At 43.0% G+C, this 23,047-nt stretch overlaps 1 protein-coding gene across 1 annotated transcript in view; it reads left to right on the forward strand.

Moving 5' to 3' along the window:
- The window catches only part of SAMHD1 (SAM and HD domain containing deoxynucleoside triphosphate triphosphohydrolase 1), a 77,720-nt gene extending 57,883 nt beyond the window's left edge, over window positions 1–19,837 (forward strand). Inside the window, exons 15-16 of the mRNA XM_044297871.1 lie at window positions 17,190–17,327; window positions 19,239–19,837. Of these exons, the coding sequence (XP_044153806.1) occupies window positions 17,190–17,327; window positions 19,239–19,367 (267 nt within the window). The 3' untranslated portion in view covers window positions 19,368–19,837. The remainder of the gene's footprint in view (window positions 1–17,189; window positions 17,328–19,238) is intronic.
- The last annotated feature ends 3,210 nt before the right edge of the window (window positions 19,838–23,047 follow it).

A 23,047-nucleotide genomic window follows, 5' to 3' on the forward strand; every position in this document is an offset into this window, starting at 1 on the left:
CAGTTTCTTAGATGCCTGCAGGAACGCTTGCTTCCATAGGTCTGTGGTTTTTCCCTCCCTGTGGACTGCTTTTGGACGTCCCACAGTTCCTGTGTCCCCCAATGAATATGGGCGAGAAAAGGAGATTTTTGTATAACTTACCAGTAAAATCTTTCTCGCTCTTCAATGGGGGAGACGGCACCCACCCAGTATTGTTGTTTGACCACAGTTGCTGGTTTCAACCCCGTTTGGTCTTTTGGCATGGTTGGTGTTCCATGTTTTTTTCTTTGGTTGGCTTGCTTCTCCTACTGCTTGTACACAAACTGAAGCTCTCTCTCAAGGCTGGAGGGGGTATAGCTGCCAGGGGAGGAGCTAACAGCTTTTACTAGTTTCAGCACCTCCTAGAGGACATGGCTATACCCACGGTTCCTTTGTCCCCCAATGAAGAGCGAGAAAGAGATTTTACTGGTAAGTTATACAAAAATCTCCTTTTTCTTAATTCCTGGAGTACTCCTTTAATGGCCTTTTCCTAATGCATGGGGGTCCCAGCATTGGAAAACCTACTTTAGGATTCATGCACACGGACATATTTATTTTGCGGTCCGCAAAATGCTGATGACATCCTTGTTGCTTCAATTTTCTTACAGACGCCAAGAATAGGACTTGTTCTATCTTCAGACACAAGACACACACACACACACACACACACACACACACACACAGACAGCATACGGATGACATCCATGTGTGCAGGGGTGCACCACCATTGAGGCCAGGTGAGGCGATCACCTCAGGCAGCACCAGGTAGGGGCAAAAGGGGGGCAGCCGAATGGCCATGGGCTGAAGGGAAGGGGTTAGTTTAAGAAAGTGACATTAGGAAGGAAGGGGGCGCCGTTTCATTTTTCGCCTAAGGCAGCAGAAAGGCTAGGTGCAACCCTGCATGTGTGGTTCATGTTTTTTGCAGACCCATAGGAATGAATGAGTCCGTGTGCAATCCACAAAAGATGCAGATCGGATACAAAATACAGTTATGTGCTTGAGGGGTCCCAGTATCCTATGGTGTAGTTTTAGGTAATCAGCGATATGCCAGAAATGTCTGTTGCCTGAATCCCCGTTCAATTTGATTGACCTTTTTTTTTGCTAAAGCTTTTCCTTGGGGACAATATTCTCGGATCTCTGTTCATCGAAGTGTCTTGAAGGGGTTATCCGATATCTTAAACGCGCCCCCCCCCCCCATGTGCCGGGCCCCTCAGAGGGAATATACTTACCCTGGTCCTCGCATTGCTGCTGATGCTTCTCCCTGTACACGGATGAAAGCATCTTGTGTCGGGGAAAGGAGGGTGGAGCAGTCAACGGCAGGCGGGGACGAACATTGCTGGTGACGCTAGGGAGGCTCAGCCCCGCCTGCCATTGGCTGCTCCCTCCTGACACCAGATGTTATTACACATATTACACATTAAAGTTCTTCACGCACATTCATCATCAGAGTTTTCCCTTTAATACTTGGAGCCTCATGTCCTTGATGTGGCAGATTCTTCTCTTCAGTACAGCACCAGTCCTAGGCTATAACGTAGTATTAGCAGCGGATTACAAGCAGTCAGATATCTTGTGACCTTTTTGTCTCTGGAGATGAGAATATTTTATGGCTGCCCTCAGAACCCTTTGCAATCTTAAGGGGACCTTTAACCTTTCCTGACCTGACTGTGTTAGATGCTTTAGAATTGTTATTACAAGTCTGTCTGTTTTAGCAACTACTGGCCGTTGGGCATCTACATTCAGGAGAGCAGACCCTGCACATGTAGTGTGGTGCTCCTTGTCACCTCTGTGTGCACCAAGCAACCAATGAGAGGAGTAGAGCAAACAGCAATTATTATTTTTTTATTTTTTTTTGCTTTTACCAGTTGGGTAAAAAGGGTCAGACTGTGCAGGGACTACCCAGGTGGACCTTTATTGCAGACAGTTGGCAATTAATTCATAAAATTCTAGCAGGAATAATAGAGGAACGGAACATCATAGAATCATACAAATGGACACTCCAGAATTGTTATTACACTTGGAATGCAAGTAGTTACTAGGAGAGCTGACAAGTCCTCTTTGAGCCCTTCAGGACCAGGTGATTTTCCTTTTTCCTTTTTTTTTTTTATACTCCCAGCCTTACCAAAGCTATAACTTTTATTTTTCCGTACGCCTCCCCAAATGCACTAAGCAGGAGGATACCTCGCGCCTCCCAGGGACAGGAAACAACGTAGAGAACAAAGTTTAAAAGCCTTCTCCCCTTTACCTTCTCCAGTTGTTTCCTGTCCCTCTGGGATGAGGTAGAGAACAGGCAGGTTCCCTCCTGCTCAGCCTTTTGGTAAGTAGTCCCTGGCATCCAGGAGGGCTGTAGCAGAGCAGCGGAGTTCCGGAACGAGAGACTGTTCCCGCCGCCTGCTTTTGGCGTAAGTCCTGCTCTTCAAGGCAGCCCCGGGCAGCAACGGCTCATATCATAGCCTACACAGGGGACGGACGGCACGCCGATGTGAGACGCTACTGTGCCGAAGTCTTGCGAGATCGGGTCACATGATCACGGCAGATGCTGCGAGACTTCCCAGCCGTACCATGTGACCAGGAAGTAGTTAAGAATGCACGTATGGCGATCTGGACGCCGTGCAGAGTGTTTGGCATCCCGGATTAAGCACAGTATCATGTCGCTCCCTGCAGAGAAGCCTTCCGACGCCCCTAAGGCCCTCAGCCCGGTAAGCCTCCTCTTGGGAGAAAATCTTCCTACACATATGTGCCACATCTTTTTTTCACTTGTGGAGGTTCCCCATTCATATCCTACTCCTTAGTTAGGAGTTGTTTATTGTGCTTTCAGAGCAGAGATGCCGGGAAGAGTGGGAAAACTGCGCAGAAAAGGAATCTGTAAAAAAACAACTGGCAGGTCACAGTAAGAGACCTATCTGCCAGAAATGCACAGACAAGATTATGTCTGAAGAGGCCCCTTCCTTGGTGGATAGTTTGAAAAACATCATAAGAGAGGAAGTAAGCTCGGCCGCTGAGGCCAAAATAGCCTCCTTGCCCCAGAAACCCTCCACTTCCAGATCTAATATAGAAACCCCAGATGGATTGGGATCTGGAGGTAGCAGAAGATATGGATTCTTCTGAGTCAGACTCTTCCTCTGAGGATGAAGCGGGTAGACCCCTGTGTTCCATAGAAGAAACTGACTCTCTTCTAAAAGCTATTAGATCCACCTTGAACATTGAAGAGTCAAAAGGAACCCAGACTGTTCAGGATCAGATGTTTAAGGGCCTAGGGGATAGGAAGAAAAGAGTATTCCCAGTCCATGACAGCATTAAAAAACTTATTTCTAAAGAGTGAAAGGATCCTGAAAAAAGAGCTGGTACTTCTAAAGTATTTAAAAGGAAATATCCCTTCAATGAAGATGACTCAGTCCACTGGGATAAGACTCCCAGGGTAGATGCGCCAATAGCCAAAATTTCCCAAAAAGCATCCCTACCATTTGAAGACGTTGGGCTCTTGGAAGACTCTATGGATAAGAAGTGTTAATCTTCTAAGCAGTCAAGTTTGACGCCAGAGATCCTAAAAAGATTCTGCCCGGCATGGGAACAAATCTCAAACTCCCCTTGGATTCTGGACATAATCCATCAGGGATACAAGCTAGAATTTTCTTCTCCCCCTCCAGAGAGGTTTGTAATAAAAAACTAAAAGTAGATCACCATCTCTTAGAGTCTCAGAGTCTTCTCTTATTAGAAAAGGAAGCAGTTATCCCAGTCCCAGAAGACCAGATAGGGAGAGGCTTCTACTCCCCAATATTCCTAGTTAAAAAACCGAACTGCTCCTTCAGAGCTATTATCAACCTAAAATACCTCCACAGGTTCATCCAATACAAGAAGTTCAAGATGGAGACAGTGAAGTCAACAATCAATTTGTTAACACGGGATTGCTACATGGTCACGCTTGACTTAGCAGACGCCTACTACCATGTACCAATTTATCAAAAGCATCAGAAATATCTACGATTCACAGTCTTCTTGAAAGACCACCTAATACATCTACAGTTTCAGGTTCTACCGTTCGGCCTGGCATCAGCTCCCAGGGTGTTTACAAAAATGGTAGGAGATATCAAGTTTTTTTTTTTTTCATCAGAAGGAGATAATTTTTATCCTATACCTAGACTATTTCCTCATTTCAGCAGCCTCACAGATACTTCTACAAAATCATTTAAGGACTGTTCTAGATGTACTCCAGTCCCTAGGCTGGAAGCTGAATTTGGAAAAATCAGATCTAACACCCAACAGGGTAAAGGTCTTTTCTTCCAGAATCAAAGAAGAAAGACCTTATTTCAAAGATTTCAGCAGCTCAAAAAGGTTGCCTTCAGGAAGATAATGAAAATTCTGGGGCTTATGACTTCAACAATTCCGGCGGTCAAGTGAGCTCAGTTCCACGGACCATTTCTCCTAAAACATTTGAACAGAAGTGCGCTTTCACTGGACAGGTCAGTGACCCTCTCCCCGAAAGTCAAAAACTCCCTGAATTGGTGGCTGAACATGCCGAACATGAACCAAGGAGTTCCTTGGTGGACCACAAACCAAGTGGTCATAACAACGGACGCAAGTGGGTCAGGTTGGGGAGCCCACTGCAAAGAACAGCTAGTACAATGAACATGGGACCCAGACATTCTCCCCTTTTTACCAAACATTCGCTTCCAGAATGTGAAGATCCTCAGACAACCTAAACAGGGGGGCACGAGAAGCAGGACTGTGTGCCAGATTGCATCCCGGATTTTCTCCTCGGCCGAGACGCACATAGTCAATCTCCTCAGTCCATCTAAGAGGAGAAGAGAACATTCTGTCAGACTTTCTGAGCAGAAGGAGGTTATTTCCAGGAGAGTGAAGCCTCAAGAGATCAGTCTTTTTTAAAATTTGCAGCAAATGGGGACATTTGACGGTGGACCTTTTCGCTTCTTAGAGGAACAAACAAAACAATTTTTTTTTTCCCTCTCGTTCAGTGACAACCCAACGAGAGTGGATGCTTTTTCAGGTCCTTGGCTGCCAGGTCTCCTGTATGCCTTCCCACCAATCTAATTATTCCCAAAGGTCCTAAAGAAGATTGCAGAAGAACGCTCTTGCGTAATCCTGATTGTTCCATATTGGCCATAAAGGGCGTGGTTTCCCCTGCTTCTGAGTCTCTCCAGAAATAGGTACTGGATTCTTCCTCAGATCCCAGACCACCTGCTTCAAGGTCCGGCCTGGCACCCAACAATCAACCAGTTAAAACTCACTGCCTGGAATTTGAACGGTCCATCCTGAAGTCAAAAGGGTTATCAGATGTCGTCATCGACACTCTTCTTTCCAGCAGAAAACCGGTCACGTCCGACATCTATTTTAGGACTTGGAAGACCTTTCTCCAATTTTCCAGGGACTTCTGGAGTCCTACTCTACCACCAGATACGAAGGTAATTTTAGACTTCTTGCAAAAAGGTCTTGACAAAGTACTCAGTTAGCACCATTAAGGTCCAGATAGATGCTCTTAGTGCCTTTAGGCATAGGTCCACGATTCCTCCCTGGGATCTTAACCTGGTTCTTTCTGTCCTGATGGATCATCCCTTTGAGCCTCTTGACGGATACTCTCTCTGACTCCTATCCCTAAAAAAAAAAAGCCTTTCTTATAGCCATCACCTCGGCTAGGGGAATCGGAGAAATTCAAGCCTTGTCCAGTAGGCCTCCGCATCTTAATATTTTGGAGGACAGAATTGTGCTAAGACATGAGCCTTCTTTCCTACCAAAAATGTTATCAAAATTTCACTGTCAGCAGGAAATCTCGTTGCCTACATTCTGCGCCCAAGTAAAATCATCTAAGGAATTAAAGTTTCATTATTTGGATGTGCGTAGGTGTGTGCTGTCTTATCTGGATTCTACGAAAGAACTGAGGAAAACCGATCTTCTGCTGGTCCAGTAAGCAGGACAAAATAAGGGGCCGGCAGCTTCAAAAGCTACCATCGCTCGCTGGATTAAAATCGGCATGGCATATAAAGAAAGAGGACGCTCTCCACCCGCTGAATTGAAAACGAATTCTGCAAGAGCAGTGTCTACCTCTTGGGCAGAAAATGCCTCGGCATCATTGTCTCAAATCTGCCAGGCAGCAACCTGGTCCAGTACATCAACGTTTTTCAATTACTATAGACTGGATGTACAGTCCAACAGGGACTTGTCTTTCAGACGAAAAGTTTTGTCTGCAGCAGTCCCTCCCTAGCCTGTTTCCTTTGTTAATCCCCCTTCTTAGTGCCGTTGGGGAGGCGTACGGAAAATATGATTATTACTCTTACCGGTAATTGGATTTTCCGTGTAGCCTCCACAACGGCACTGGGTTTTTTCCCACGCTGGTACTTTTCGATTGTTATGTGCTAATGAATGAAAAAAAAAAAATGTCTCTCCCAAAATAAAATCTTGTTTCTTCAGCATCATCCTGAGTTCTTAGGTATTTACTGGAGAAAGTAAAGGGGAGGAGGCTTTTAAACTTTGTTCTCTACGTTGTTTCCTGTCCCTGGAAGGTGGGATGTCCTCCTGCTTAGTGCCATTGTGGAGGAAAATCCAATTACTGGTAAGGGTAATCATCATCTTTTCCATTCATATAGCTGTATGAGGGTTTGTTTTTTGCGGGACAACTTGTACTTTCTAATGGCACCATTTATGGTCCTGGTGTGAGATATTTTGCTGTAAGCGCCACTATTTTTTAACAATTCAAGATTAATAAAGAGTTGGGCTAACCTCTAAAAATGTAATTGCATCATGGACTTAAGACGAAGAGTACATTCACACGACCGTGTTGTGTTTTGCAGTCTGCAAATTGCAGATCCGCAAAACACTGATACCAACCGTGGCCGTTCCGCATTTTTCAGAACGGACATGGCCAGCGCCATATAGAAAATGCCTATTCTTGTCCGCTATTGCGGATAAGAATCGGACATGCTCTATATTTTTTGCGGGGCTGTGGAATGGAACTGCACATGCTGATGGCACACTGTGTCTTTTGCAGCCCTATTGAAATGAATGGATCTGCACCATTTCTGCAAAATTGCGGAACGGATGCGGCTCATTCATACGGTCGTGTGAATGTAGCCTTACAGTGCAAGCAAATGCAAACACTTCTCAACACAAACATGTACAGTCGTGGCCAATAGTTTTGAGAATTACATAAATATTGGAAAAGTTGCTGCTTAAGTTTTTATAATAGCAATTTGCATACAGTCCAGAATGTTATTTAGAGTGATCAGATGAATTGCATAGTCCTTCTTTGCCATGAAAATTAACTTAATCCCCAAAAAAACTTTCCACTGCATTTCATTGCTGTCATTAAAGGACCTGCTGAGATCATTTCAGTAATTTGTCTTGTTAACTAAGGTGAGAATGTTGACGAGCACAAGACTGGAGATCATTATGTCAGGCTGATTGGGTTAAAATGGCAGACTTGACCTGTTAAAAGGAGGGTGATGCTTGAAATCATTGTTCTTCCGTTCACATCATTATGTTGCATAAAAATGGCTTCACAGGCAAGGATATTGTGGCTACTAAGATTGCACCTCAATCAACAATTTATAGGATCCTCAAGAATTTCAAGGAAAGGGGTTAAATTCTTGTTAAGAAGGCTTCAGGGTGTCCAAGAAAGTCCAGCAAGCGCCAGGATAGTCTCCTAAAGAGGATTCAGCTGCGGGATCGGAGTGCCACCAGTGCAGAGCTTGTTCAGGAATGGCAGCAGGCAGGTGTGAGCGCATCTGCACGCATAGTGAGGCGAAGACTTTTGGAAGATGGCCTGGTGTCAAGAAGGGCAGCAAAGAAGCCATTTCTCTCCAAAAAAAAATCAGGGACAGATTGATCTTCTGCCGAAAATATGGCGAATGGACTGCTGAGGACTGGGGCAAAGTCATAATCTCTGATGAAGCCTCTTTCCGATTTTTTGGGGCATTAGGAAAAAGGGTTGTCCGGAGAAGAAAAGGTGAGCGCTACCATCAGTCCTGTGTCATTCCAACAGTAAAGCATCCTGAGACCATTCATGTGTGGGGTTGCTTCTCATCCAAGGGAGTAGGCTCACTCACAATTTTGCCCAAAAACACAGCCATGAATAAAGAATGGTACCAAAACACCCTCCAACAGCAACTTCTTCCAACAACAGTTTGGTGAAGAATAATGCATTTTCCAGCACGATGGAGCCCCATGCCATAAGGCAAAAGTGATAACCAAGTGGCTCGGGGACCAAAACGTTGACATTTTGGGTCCAAGGCCTGGAAACTCCCCCAGATCTTAATCCCATTGAGAACTTGTGGTCAATCCTGAAGAGGCGGGTGGACAAACAAAAACCCACTAATTCTGACAAACTCCAAGAAGTAATTATGAAAGAATGGGTTGCTATCAGTCAGGAATTGGCCCAGAAGTTGATTGAGAGCATGCCCAGTCGAATTGCAGAGGTTCTGAAAAAGAAGGGCCAACACTGCAAATACTGACTCTTTGCATAAATGTCATGTAATTGTCGATAAAAGCCTTTGAAACGTATGAAGTGCGTGTAATTATATTTCACTACATCTCAGAAACAACTGAAACAAAGATCTAAAAGCAGTTTAGCAGCAAACTTTGTGAAAACTAATATTTGTGTAATTCTCAAAACTTTTGGCCACGACTGTAGTATGGCAGTCCATGGTCATGTTAAAGGTTTTGTATAGGTGCTTATTGTGTTTGTATTGTATATTTAACCCCTTCCTGATGCAGCGATTTTCAAATAATTTTTTATTTTATTTTTTCATTTTAGTTTTTTCTCGCCTGCCTTCCCAGAGCCAAAACGTTATCTTTCAATTCACATAGCTGCATGAGAGCTTGTTTATTGTGGGACAAGTTTTGCTTTCTAGTGGCACTATTTACAGTTGCATACAATCTAGTGGAAAGAAGGAAAAACTGACCTGTTACATTTATTCTCTGTGTCAGTACAAGTACAACAATACCACATATGTAATCTTTTCTCACATTTTAATACTTCATACTTTAATATTCTTATCCCCATAACTTTTTTTTTTTTCCTTTTATGTGTACGGAGCTGCGTGAGGGGTCATTTTTTGCAGGATGATCTGTACTTTGGTATAATTTTGGTGTGTATGACTTTCAGTTTTTTGTGGGAGGTGAATTGACCGAAAAACTCTAAATCGGCCATTTTGAATTTATATTTTAATAGTACAGTCGTTTTTGCATGTGATGATACCCAAGTGTTTAATTTTTTTGTTTATGTATAAAAATTTTAGGGAAAAGGGGTATGGTGTAAAAAAAAATTATTTTAATTTTTTTTTACATTTTTTTTTATAGTTTCCCCCTAGGGATATTGAACAAGCAATCATGAAGCATCTGAAGGGTTAAACGTGTGCAATCAACGTTATTGTCTTGGGTGCCTGCTATTTAAAACAGGCACCCGGCAGCTATTGCGGGTGCTGTCTTTAAGTACCCAACTGCGGACATAAATTTACATTAGGCGTTTGGGAAGGGGTAAATGATTAGACCTCCAATATAATCATTGTACTACCATCCCTTAAGGGTCCTTGTTGCTGTGGAAAGATCTCTTTAAAGGTTCTGGTTTCTCCTGTTTGGCTGACCATCTAATATGGATGAGGGCCTCTGAGCTATTCACCTAACGGTATAGGTCTGAAGAATTATGGATCAGGCAGATGGATATCAACATGCACAATTCTTGTCCCTTTTTAACAAATAGTGTGCAGCCTTGTAACAGGGGTTGCTGTTAGCTGATGTTCCCCTGCTTATCGCCATGGTCCCGGGCTCCGGGTTCAGCAGTGATCTGCTGTCGCTGTTTCCCCATTCACCGCTGCAGTCCTGGGCTCCGTCCTTGCAGACAGCATATGTCCTGGAATCTGCTCCGTCGTTTCCTTCCAGCCATGAGCACAGCATGCTTCCAGCTTGTTCTCTGTAGAACTTCCGTTAGGGCTGGCACATGTCCCTTCCTGTTATTTATTGGTTAGCACATGTGACATTGCTGACCAATCCTAGCCCTCCTATACCTATATAAGTTGCCCAGCCCCTTCCCAGGTGCCTGAGCTTCAAGGTCCTTGTGTCATGCAAAGGTTGCGGTTATCTCTGCTTGTGTTCCTGTTTACCTGACCTGTGCTTGTGTTTCTGGACTTGGCTACATGTTTGATCCCTGCCTGCTTGCCTTGACTCTCCTGTTGCTGAGCCGGATTGCTTGACCTGTACCTGCCCTGACCTATTGCTTGTTTGACTTCTCCTTTGCCTCATACTTCAGTCCCACACTGTTGCTCCTGGTTACGACCCGGCCTGAAGACTATGTCTGTACCTCTGGTACCTCCTGGACCAGCTGTCTCATGTGCCTATCCTCCTCAAGAGGCAGCGACCTGGTGTTTCCCTTGGGAAAGTCTATCCCCACTATCAGGTGTACTGTGAAGAACGATTGGTTCACTTAGACAACACGTGGTACAGAGTGTTCACACCCGCTGGTTCGTGACAAGCCTACAAGTCAATGAAGTCCATGAAAGGCATCTTTTGATGGCAGGATGTGCAGGTCCTGAGCCTACAGCAACATATTTAGGCATCACTTCATTACATCTTCAATTTAGCCTGAGCAGGTCGGATTATAAATTGTCAGACAGCTGACCAGATATCACCACCCTCATGGAGTGAAGACGTGATGACGTAGTGGACGTCACGCTCCCGGCTCTCCCCGCTGTTCTGCTACCTCGCTGCCGCTTTGAGTATGCCGGCGTCTGTGTGCCGAATTCTACATCTACCTTCTCTGTGACCGGGACCGCGTGATCTGCGCTGCTGCTCTTTGCCCAAAGCCTGCTACGGTGCCGATATCGGCTGTTGGGTTCAGGCTGCCTCCGGTTCCTTCTTGACTGTGCCGTGTCTGATGCTGCCGCTCCTGCCTCCTCTCCTGCTCTCCATTTCATTGCAAACAGTTTGCTGTCTGGAGGTTTTCTCTCCTCTACCTCCATTGAGTGTGCCTCCGGTTCCTGCCTGATCCGTTACCCCCCCTGGTTCTGATGTCAGTGAGTAACCTGCTGTTCCCTCATATTTTGAGGAAGCTATAAGTTTCTCTCCTCTAGTGATTAACCTCCCCATGACCGCTGACTCCAACTAACCTTGAATGGACTTTGAGTAAGTTGTGTATGTATGGTTACATATGATTATAAGCTGCACTTGATCATAAGATCACAAGAAAGCTAACTTTAAAGTCTAAAATATAAGCTGGAGAAGGGGAAAAAAAAAAAAAAGGAAATAAGAGGAGAAAGAGTATAAAGAAGAGTGGACATAAAAAGAAAAATAAAAAAAAAAAAAAAATAGGGAGGAGCGAAAAATAAAAGGGTTTAAAAAAAAAAAAAAAAACAAGAACTAAGAAGAAGGCACTGAAAAAAAAAAAAAGGGGGGATAAGGAAAAAAAGAAAAAAAGGAAAAAAAAGCAAAAGAAAAGGAACAGAAAAAAAAAAAAAAAGAAAAAGAGAAAGAAGGAGAGTAAGGAGAGTATAGGAGAGTACAGGAGAGTAAGGAGGCGGAATAAGGGAAAAAAAAAAAATAAATCAAAAATCAAATAAATATCCAAGAAAAGAATATTTAAAGAAAAAAATTTACAAAAAAAAAAAAAAAGGAGGAATAAGATATGGGCCCAAAAGCCCCAAGGCGTTCGACCGATCTATCAGGTCAGAAACAGGGGTCTAGAACGGCTGAACCAACAAAACTTGACCAGTTTCTGAAATCCCCAAGGGTCAATACGAGGGGCGGACAAAAGGAATTCTCTGAAAAAAGAATTATGAATTGGAGGTAACTGAGCGAGAAATACAAAAAGGCGCTAGTTACCCTGAGGAGGAGGATGGAATAATGGGGGAAGTTATCCCTGATGACAATTCGTCCCCGCTGGAAGAAATACTCCTAGCGGTTAAACAGAACGGAGATTTGATACAGGTGGTTACAACCCAACTTGGATCTATTCAAGTTGATGTGGGACTAATAAAAGAGGAATTGACCAAAATGCGAGTCAGACTCAACACCCTTGAAAGCTCTGTTACTTTTATACAGAAGGAATCCAAAAAAATAAATACGGAAGTTTCTATACTTAAAGTGGAAAATAATCTCCTGAAGAAAAAGGTAGTGGACCTTGAAGATAGGTCACGAAGATATAACGTGAGAATAATAGGCATTCCAGAGGGTGAGGAAGGAAAAAATCCAACTGAATTCGTACAGAAATTAATTCTTGAGAACTTTGGTAAAGAATCATTTTCTCCTCTTTTCATGATTGAAAGAGCTCATCGGGTCCCAGGAGGAAAACCAATTCCAGGGAGACAACCTCGGACAATTCTTGCTAAGTCACTGACTTCAGGGGACAGAGATGTCCTCTTGAGAAGGGCGAGGGAATCCTCACCGGTTGTTTATAATGGGATTAGACTGGCCTTTTTTCCTGACTTTTCGAAAGAAATACAAGAAAAGAGACGCACATTCATGATTGTTAAAAAGAAGTTAAGAGAGAGGGATATTAAATATTCTCTTATATTCCCGGCCAAACTGCGGATTATTTTTGAGGATAAAACTTTTTTTTTTGATACCTCAGAAGAAGCCGCGGACTGGATTGACCGAAACAATCAATGACTCAATTGGGTTATGAAATGACGGGAATAACTAGTAATATAGGGGGTTCACACCCCTAAATGAGTCTTCTTTGCTTCAAAATGGCGGCGGGGGGGTGGTTGACTGGGGGGAGGGTCGAGGGTTGGTCTTAGGAAAGAAATCTACTACAATATGTGGTGGGTTGCCTGTGGGAGAGGGGTGGGGGGGGGGGTTGGGTTGTGGTGCGTCAAAGTAGGTGTGGTTCCCTTTTTTTCAGTTTATTATTTTCCCTTTTCATCTTGTCTTCTCCTTTTTCCCTCTCTCCTAATCTTCCATCTAACCACTGGTGATGACGATGATTAGAATTTTTTCCTGGAATGTACGTGGTTTGGGGGAAAGAGGTAAGAGACAAGCGGTTTTTGACTTGACTCAGGTCCATCTACCAGCAATAATATGTTTGCTCGAGACCCATCTTACTGAGGAGACCACTAGAGTGGTCGACAGGGGATGGGCTGTGCATACGTATCATTCTACCCTCTCCAATTACTCGAGAGGGGTTACGGTGCTGATACATAGACTTATTGACTTCGTTTGCGAGGCATCCTCTGTCGACCAACAGGGAAGATTTATTTTTCTATACTGCAGGTTAGGGGGAGAGTTATGTATTTTGGCCTTTGTCTATATTCCTCCGCCATTTTCTCTGCTGGTTCTTAATTCTCTTCTAGTATTCATGGATAAATGGCCAGAATGTCCAACATTGATTATTGGGGATTTTAATTGTGTCATCGATCCTTTACGTGATAGGGTCTCTATGAGTGCTAAGGGGGACAGTACGGTTCAGGGGTCCCCCCTCGCACGATTCTGCCTGGAGGCTGGATTTGAGGACGCTTGGGAATATCTGGGACAGGGGAAAAGGGTTTTTTCATGTTCTAGTAAAGCAGGTAAATCATTGTCTAGAATTGACCTAGTACTGATAAATAGCAAATATATGAAATTGATAAAACGAATGAAATATGAAACAAGGTCAATATCCGATCACTCCCCGTTAGTACTTGAACTATGTTTCTCTCAGGTTAGATATATATCAAAACCTCCCTTTAGATTAAACCCCTACTGGCTATCAGTCATAAAGACACATGAAATAATTCGAAATGAAATAGGCCGATTCTGGGATATCAACGACGGCTCGGCAAAAATTCAAGTGGTATGGGATACCTTTAAGGCCTACATGAGGGGATTGATGGTTAGTAATATCACGAATCTTAGAAGAGAATATGGGAAAAAACAGAAGAATCTAGAGAAACATGTGATCACAGCGACAGAATCCTTTCATATAAATAAGACGGAGAAAAATAGGGAAAATATGCAAAAAGCTACACAAATATATGCTAATTTTTTACTGGATAAAGCTCAACAGAATCTTTTCTTTAAAGGGCAAAAATATTTTACAGAGTCTGGGCGACCCGGTAGGCTACTCTCCAGAGTAATCTCCAATCAACAACCTAAAAAACATATAGAGAGGGTTCGAGTGAGGGATGGTAGAATAGCTATTGGTCAGGGTCCGGTGGAGAAGGCCTTTTTTGATTATTTTCTTGATATGTATAAGGCTGATTCTAATATTACAGACGATAAGATAGATCTTTACCTAGATAGGATCAACTTTTCAACTATTAGTGAGAACCAAAAGAAAGCATTAGAACTGGAGGTCTCAATTAAGGAACTTGAGGGAGCTATTAAATTATGTTCACCCAATTCTACTCCTGGTTCAGACGGGCTTCCATATGAATTTTATAGCAAATATGGGGACTGTATTTTTCCTAGATTACTGGAGGTCTTTGCTGAATCAGTGGAGGATGGGAGGTTGCCGGATTCAATGATGGAGGCTACAGTGATATTAATTCCAAAAAAAGGCAAGGACCCTCTAGATTTAGAATCTTACAGACCAATTTCACTGCTTAATGCAGATGTAAAACTTTTGGCGAGGGTCCTCGCTACAAGGCTCTCTGGGGTCATCTCCTCCATAGTCCATCCGGATCAGAGCGGTTTTATGAAAAATAAGGGTACACATTATAATCTACACCGGCTCTTTTCTAATATCCAGGCCCCTGGGGGGACCGCCCGCTCCATCCTGTCATTAGATGCCTCTAAGGCCTTTGACAGGGTGGAGTGGCGCTTCCTCTGGAAGGTTCTTGCTAGGATGGGCTTTGGAGAGAGGTTTATACGCACTCTTAGGTTGTTGTATGGATCTCCAAGGGCTAAATTGAGTCTTAATGGAATTTTGAGTAGCAGTATCGAGTTAAATAGAGGCACCCGTCAGGGTTGCCCACTATCTCCCCTACTATTTGATATATATATCGAACCCCTTGCGATGGCCATTAGGCAGGACGATCAGATCAAAGGATTTGGTACGCTGGGAACACAAGATCGTATCTCACTATATGCAGACGATGTTCTGTTTTTTATAGACCATACGGAAACCACTCTCCCTAGGATTATTCAAATGGTTAAATTATTTGGTGAGGTGTCTGGTCTTCTTATAAACTGGACCAAGACTAGTCTGCTTCCAATAGACCCCCTACCACAGAAAGAGATTCCTGTTACACAGTTGGATATTGTTGATACCTTCCAATATTTGGGTTTGACGATATCGCCTCGGGTCGAAAATTTTGTAGAACTTAATTTGATTCCCATCATGGTAAAGATTAGAGCTAAAATAGGAATTTGGCTGAAACTTCCCCTATCTAGAGCTGATCGAGTTTCACTAGTTAAAATGGTGATATTACCACAATTGCTCTATGTGCTCAGGAATACACCTATTTGGATACAAGACAAACATTTTAAACTTATAGAGAGTCTAATTAATGATTTAATATGGGGAAGAAAGCGAGTTCGACTTAAGTTGGAGTATTTGTATAGATCAGTGGAGTGTGGGGGTTTAAATCTCCCCTACTTTAAGGGATACTTTATTGCAGCCCAGCTATTGAGGTGCTATGAATCAGAGCATAGCGCACTTCTGGGGAAGTTGGTAACTAGTCATGCCCACAATAATATTTTTTCCTTGTTGGAATCTGGCCTATTGAAGAGTTATGAGCAAGGCTATAGAGAGACTATAAAACTACTCCTTAAGGTGTGGGCTACAACTAGGACATGGTTGAAAGTTAAGGGTTCACTTACATTTACGCCTCTTTGGCACAATTTGTATTTAAAAAGGCTGGATGAAATTGCAGCTGACACATTTTGGCAGAAGAATAAAATTTTATATATTTCACAGGTAGCTAAAGATAGAGAAATTAAATCCTATATGGAAATGACACAAAATTTAAAAAATCTTTCATGGTTTAGGTATTTCCAATTGCGTTCTGTGTTATCCAGCTTGGATGATAAGCGGCTGTTGGATATAGATAATGTTTCCTTTCTGAATGATTGGGTAGGAGGTACACATTCTAGAATAAAAATCTCAAATATATATAAGTTATTAATTAAAGCACGGTTTAGTGATATACACTCTCCAGGACAAAAAGCGTGGGAGGCGGACTGTCCGAATGTACAAATAGAAGGGTGGGATAATATTTTTGGGAATCTATCTTCACTATCCCAGAACTTTAACCATGTCCTGATACAATTTTATATCTGCCACAGATTATATATTACTCCACTGTGGATGAACAAATGTGGGTTAAGAGACACGTCCAATTGTCCCAAATGTGACACTGTAGGAGCAGACTTTCTCCATATAATATGGACCTGTCCAGAACTTATAAACTACTGGAACGGTATCAATAACTATATTATGTGTAAATTAAAAATTCTAATCCCTTTTGAACCACAAGTATTTATTCTCAATGATCTCTCCAAATTAAAAATTCATAGTTATCAAAAGATTTTCTTGAGTAGAGTATTCATGTTGGCTAGAGTTTTGATCAGCCGCACCTGGTTTGCCCGATCCACTCCAAATAAAAACACATGGATAAATTTAATCGATAAGGTAAAGAACTACGAAAATTTTTTATATAGACGGAGGGAAAATGAATACCAATGGACCAGGATATGGGGTGGTTGGAGGTCTGGTTAGCTGAGATCAAGTTGTTTTATTTATAAGGGGTCCTACTTTGACGCACCACAAACTGGGAGGGAGGGAGGGGAGGGTTTTTCTAAATATTTTGAAAAGATGAGTGGAATATACGCACATATAATTACTTGGGTTACTAAGAATTGAGAGATTGTAATAAATTTTTTGTTGTAAACGTTATGTAGTTTTCCCAATAAAAAATTTAAAAAAAAAAAAAAAAAAAAAAAAAAAAAATTGTCAGACAGCTGGAGGAGAGTAGGTTATCTCTGCTATTGACTAAAATCACCTGTAACTAGAGCTACTGCAGACGCCCCAATAACAGTGGAACTGCTAATTGACTGCTTTCTCTCTCTTACTGTGCAAACCTTAAATTACCTGTCAGTTTGCATGAAACAAATACAGTATCATTTAAAAATGAAACTCATCTGAATGATGGTGAAAATGTCCTTGTGTAAATTAAAATAGTTTATTTTTACATTAAAAAAAGTTGGACAAATAATTTTTTACAGTTTCTTTATCTTTCAACTTTCTCCATTAGGTTTCACAGCTTCTCCCAGAGAAGTTTGCAGAGCAGATCATCCGTGTCTACTGCAAGAAAACTGATGAAAAGAGCTTGGAGGTGGCTAAGAGATATTTTGTGCAGTGGTGCATGAACAGGGACTTCTCCAAACCTCAGGTCTGTTATTGCAGTAGAACTTCTTGGTGTCCCTCTCTCAGATCCATCCTTGCATTTCTGGATTGCTCAGAAAAGTAATATACCGTATTTTTCGCCCCATAAGACGCACTTTTCCCCCCCCAAAAATCGGGGGGAAATGGCCCTGCGTCTTATGGGGCGAATGCTGACAATTTAACATCGCTGGATGCGATGTAGCGTGAGCTGGGGCCGGGGGAGGGACTGGGAGGAGGAGCTGGGGGCCGGGAATAGCGGCGGGGCGGTGCAATCAGTGTAGTATAGCACCGCCCCGCCGCTCCGGTATACTAATATTAAATGTCTTAGTCGATTAAAATTTATTATATATGCCCTCTCACTCCTATATTGATAATCGTACCTTAAATCCTATTCCTAGGTGCTGTAATGCAGGCTGGGCGGGCGGCAGCGTAACTCCTTGATGTCACTTGCCTGCGCCGCCTACTTTATGAATGAAGCAGGCAAGTGACGTACGTCAGCGAGTGACGCGCCGGCCGCCCGGCCTGCATTACAGCACCTAGGATGAGGATTTAAGGTTCGATTAGCAACCCCCATAACAGTGTCCGTCATCCACAGATCCCCCCATAACAGTGTCCGTCATCCACAGATCCCCCCATAACAGTGTCCGTCATCCACAGATCCCCCCATAACAGTGTCCGTCATCCACAGATCCCCCCATAACAGTGTCCGTCATCCACAGATCCCCCCATAACAGTGTCCGTCATCCACAGATCCCCCCATAACAGTGTCCGTCATCCACAGATCCCCCATAACAGTGTCCGTCATCCACAGATCCCCCCATAACAGTGTCCGTCATCCACAGATCCCCCCATAACAGTGTCCGTCATCCACAGATCCTCCCATAACAGTGTCCGTCATCCACAGATCCTCCCATAACAGTGTCCGTCATCCACAGATCCCCCATAACAGTGTCCGTCATCCACAGATCCCCCCATAACAGTGTCCGTCATCCACAGATCCCCCCCATAACAGTGTGTCAGTCATCCACAGATCCCCCCCCATAACAGTGTGTCAGTCATCCACAGATCCCCCCCCATAACAGTGTGTCAGTCATCCACAGATCCCCCCCATAACAGTGTGTCAGTCATCCACAGATCCCCCCCATAACAGTGTGTCAGTCATCCACAGATCCCCCCCATAACAGTGTGTCAGTCATCCACAGATCCCCCCCATAACAGTGTGTCAGTCATCCAAAGATCCCCCCCCATAACAGTGTGTCAGTCATCCACAGATCCCCCCCATAACAGTGTCCTTCACAGATCCCCAGTAATAGTGCCACCCACAGACCACCATTAGTTCCAAACCCACCAAAAGCACACCTTTTTGTTAAAAATATTTTTTTTCTTATTTTCCTCCCCAAAAACCTAGGTGCGTCTTATGGGCCGGTGCGTCCTATAGGGCGAAAAATACGGTATTTGCTGACCTTAAAAACACACCTCTAAATTAAGCTTTTTTATATATATATTTTTTTAACTTAAGTTATATATGAATTCTTTTATGATTTACTTCTTGTTTGTAATAATAAAAGGTGAACTAGATAAAGGTCTGGATTTTTTTTCCCCTCGTTTCCACTATTGTCTGGTCATGACCCCTTTGGTAACAGACAGGAGGTCACTTGAGAACATTTTGAGAACATTTTCAAATGGAACTGGACGGATCATACATGTCCTGCAATTTGGGTTTCAAATTGTGGGAAGCCCACACGTATAGAAACTAACTTGTCTTTTCGTGTATTGGATAGGCTCCGAGTATTATAGATGCTTTATTATTGACCTATAGTCTACAGTAGATTTCTTGTTTGTTTTTCTTTCGTTTTTCAGATCTTTTTTTTTTTTCTTTTTTCTCAAATCAGTAAAACTTGCCATGTTACTCTTTCAGGACATTGATGTTGTAGCCCCAGATATGACTCCATTGAAGCCCAGCTGGGTTGCAAAAGAAGATGAAAACAGTGATTCAGAGCACAGAGTTCTCTTGCAGAAATCCAGGGTCAGGCTGTTCAACAATTAAGTGCTTTGGTCTTTCATCTTTACAGTTCTAGCAGCTCATGGACCCAGTTTGTTTTAAGCTGCTTATTTACCCTTCAGTATTGCAGATAGTTTACAGCAATTTATATGATGAACCCCAGTCTAATAATTCTGTCCAAATTGATATTTCAGTTTCTTGCCATGTCATAAGGGGTGTTGCCTAACCTTTTTCATACAGTGTAAAATATTTTAAAGAGAAAACCATGGACAGACTGTTAAACCACTTGATGGGCAAATTGCATGTGTTGTCTTTGGCTCTCGGGTTTCTCTCATTCAAGGGTATCGTACCCCTGTTTAAAGGGCAGCTGTCAGCAAATTTGTTCCTATAACACTGTCTGACCTGTTACATGTGTGCGTGGCAGCTGAAGGAGTCTGTGTTGGTCCCATGTTCATATGTGTCTGCATTGCTGAGAAAAATGATGTTTAAATATATGCAAATGAGCGTCTAGGACAGGGATCAGCAACCTTCGACACTCCAGCTGTGGTGAAACTACGACTCCCAGCATGCACACTTGCTTAGCTATTTTCAGAACTCCCATAAAAGTGAATTAGCATGCTGGGAGTCGTAGTTTCAACACATCTGGAGTGCTGAAGGTTGCTGACCGCTACTCTAGGAGCAACGGGGGCGTTGCAGTTACACCTAGATGCTCAGCTCTTTCTGTAACTGCTGCACCCTCTCCACTTTAACAGGGCTGGGTGTGATGACATTTGTGCTCCCTGGCCTTGTCAATCAAAGTGGAGAGAGTGCAGTAGTTGCTGTTAGAGCAGAGCCTTTAGGTGTAACGCCAATACCCCCGTTGCTCCGAGAGGCTCATTTGCATATATTAAAACATTATATTTCTCAGCAATGAGGGCACATATTAACATGGGACCAACACAGATGCCTTCAGCTGCCAAGTGCAGATGTAACAGCACCAAGGTATGAAGGGGACTCATTACTAAACCAAGGCTGTGGCCAGTTCTCAGGGTTGGATCTCAACCAATCCTGAAGGTATAGCATCCCCTTCTGAGATGAGAAAATGTTTTAAATGTTAAAATTCTGCTGAAAGCTTTTACCTTTACCAAGGTACTCTAGCTGCAATGTTGAACAATGTGTGTTTTTGTGCACTTTTTATTTAACTTTTTTATGTTATTTTATTCTGATTTTCGTCTAAACAGTTTCTGCATTTAAACTTCTTAGACCAAATACAAGTACTTAGTTTGAAGGTCTGCATATTACTTTTGTTTTACTTGTCTTTTAAGATGGGTTTTAAAGTTTGAATGTCTTGTTTGCTTAAAAAAAAATATATATATATACCTGAATGTAAAAAAAAGAGAAATGTCTATAACTTAGAATATATATATAGATTTTTTTTTTTCGTTGTTTGCCCTTGAAAGTTATTTCTGTTTAAACTAGCACATTGTTTCTCTGCATGTCACCTGTGTCTTCTTCAGCTAAGGCTACTTTCACACTTGCAGCAGAGTGATCTGGCAAGCAGTTCCGTATCCGGCAAAACATATGCCAACTGATTGCATTTGTAAGACTGATCAGGATCCTGATCAGTCTTAAAAACACCTGATCAGTCAGAAAAATGCATTGAAATGCCGGATCCGTCTTACCGGTGTCATCCGGCAAAACGGATCCGGCATTTATCTATTTTTTACCTTTTTTTTTTTCGGTCTGAGCATGCGCAGACTAGAGTGCCGAATGCAGCATTCCGGTATTTTAAATGCCGTATCCGGCACTAATACATTCCTATGGAAAGAAAATGCCGGATCTGGCATTCAGGCAAGTCTTCAGTTTTTTTCGCCGGAGATAAAACTGTAGCATGCTGCGGTTTTATCTTTTTTGCCTGATCAGTCAAAACGACTGAACTGAAGACGTCCTGATGCATCCTGAATGGATTACTCTCCATTCAGAATGCATGGGGATAATCCTGATCAGTAGTTTTCCGGCATTGAGCCCTTTTGATGGAACTCAGTGCTGGAAAAGAAAAACGCTAGTGTGAAAGTACCCTAAGCATCCACTTATCTCACCATATCCCACATATGTATTTTCATTTTATGTAACACTTTGTAAATTAGATGACTCCATTGTACACATTTGTTTGTTATCCACATGTTATATTTTTGCCCATTTGTAACTAAAGTAGAAAGTTAACTGCATGCTCATAATGGTTGCTGCAACCAAGTTGTCAGCCTGGGTTGGCTGCATCACTACTTCTAGTTCTTAGAAGTTTTGTGAAAATGACGGGACTGATTGTATAACGTTGCACTAGAAATCTATTTTTTTAATAGACTTTTGTGATTAATAATTGATAATGTAAGTGCTGGGGTCACATTCTTAAACAGGCTCTTAAAGGGGAATTCTCATCTTAATGATCACTGTTAAATCTGTTAATGATTTGACAGTGATCATTTTTCTAAATACATGTTTATTACCCAATTCCCACCCTTTTTTTGAAAATAAGTCCCCTCTTACCTGATGTTGTCTTTTTGGTCTCCCCTGGTTACGGCCACCTCTCCTGTAAAATCCGGCCGGGCTGCGCAATGTCCTGAACGCGCACGCCGCCGCGCATGCACCATGATGACTTCTTCCTGGCCAGTATAGTACAGAGCCACGAACGCGCATGCCGGCTCTATACTATACAGGCCAGGAATAAGTGACCATGGCGCATGCGCGGCGGCGTGCGCGTTCAGGACATTGCGCTGCCCGGCCGGGAGAAGAATCCAGGAAGTGAACGTCGCACTCAAGGAAGTTAAGTATAAAAAGGGAAGATGGGGGGGGGGGGGGAAGGGTTTTTCTAGGCTCTCAACATTGATGACATATCATCAGGTTATCCTCATCCAATCCATAGAGATCTGCCGCCACCACCAATCACCGATGCCAGAACTTTCAATTTCAATGAACAGAGCTGTTATTCCAGCTCCAAAGTGTAATGGCCAGGCTGCGTTACTGAAGATCGGCTTCCATTAACCTTACATGCTGTTCAGACAACATCTGTTCTTGCCAGTTCACCTTGCACACTTAGCCAAGTGTGCAAGTGCTTCCAGTATGGAGAGGGGAAATTGTCCGCGGCCAGAACTGATCAGGCATGTTGAAGTCAAACATCTCCTAGCCTTCTTTCCCCTAGCATTTGCCATAAGGGAAGAGTTGAAACAACCTTATACACATTTGATATTTCGATGGACCTGCTGAAATGTTTGGCGATGTTCGTCTAATGCAGGGATGCCCAACCAGTGGCCCTCCAGCTGTTGCAAAACTACAACTCCCAGCATGCCCGGACAGCCTACATCTATCAGCCAACAGGCGGGCATGATGGGAGTTGTAGTTTTACAACAGCTGGAGGGCCGCAGGTTGAGCATCCCTGGTCTAATGTGTCTGGTCTCCCAACCTCCCCACCCCCCATTCCCCATCTTTGTGGAGCTGTAATACGGCATGGAAGTGTATTGGACTATATGTGCCTCTGAATGCATCAGATTTTGTGTGGATCTGCTGTGCATTGTCCTATCTGATTCCTTTTGAATCGCATAGAAAATAAATTGTGGAATGCCTTGTCACCGAGGAAGCATTGCTTCTAGGGAAGAATAGTTCCATATTCATACATGGGGCTGTGTGTGCCCCTGTACAGGCTCTATGCACATTTGTGTTACAGTGTGGGTTTCATTTTTCCCATTCAAAGT

The sequence above is a fragment of the Bufo gargarizans genome, chromosome 6, assembly GCF_014858855.1.
Source record: "Bufo gargarizans isolate SCDJY-AF-19 chromosome 6, ASM1485885v1, whole genome shotgun sequence".
Taxonomy (NCBI): domain Eukaryota; kingdom Metazoa; phylum Chordata; class Amphibia; order Anura; family Bufonidae; genus Bufo; species Bufo gargarizans.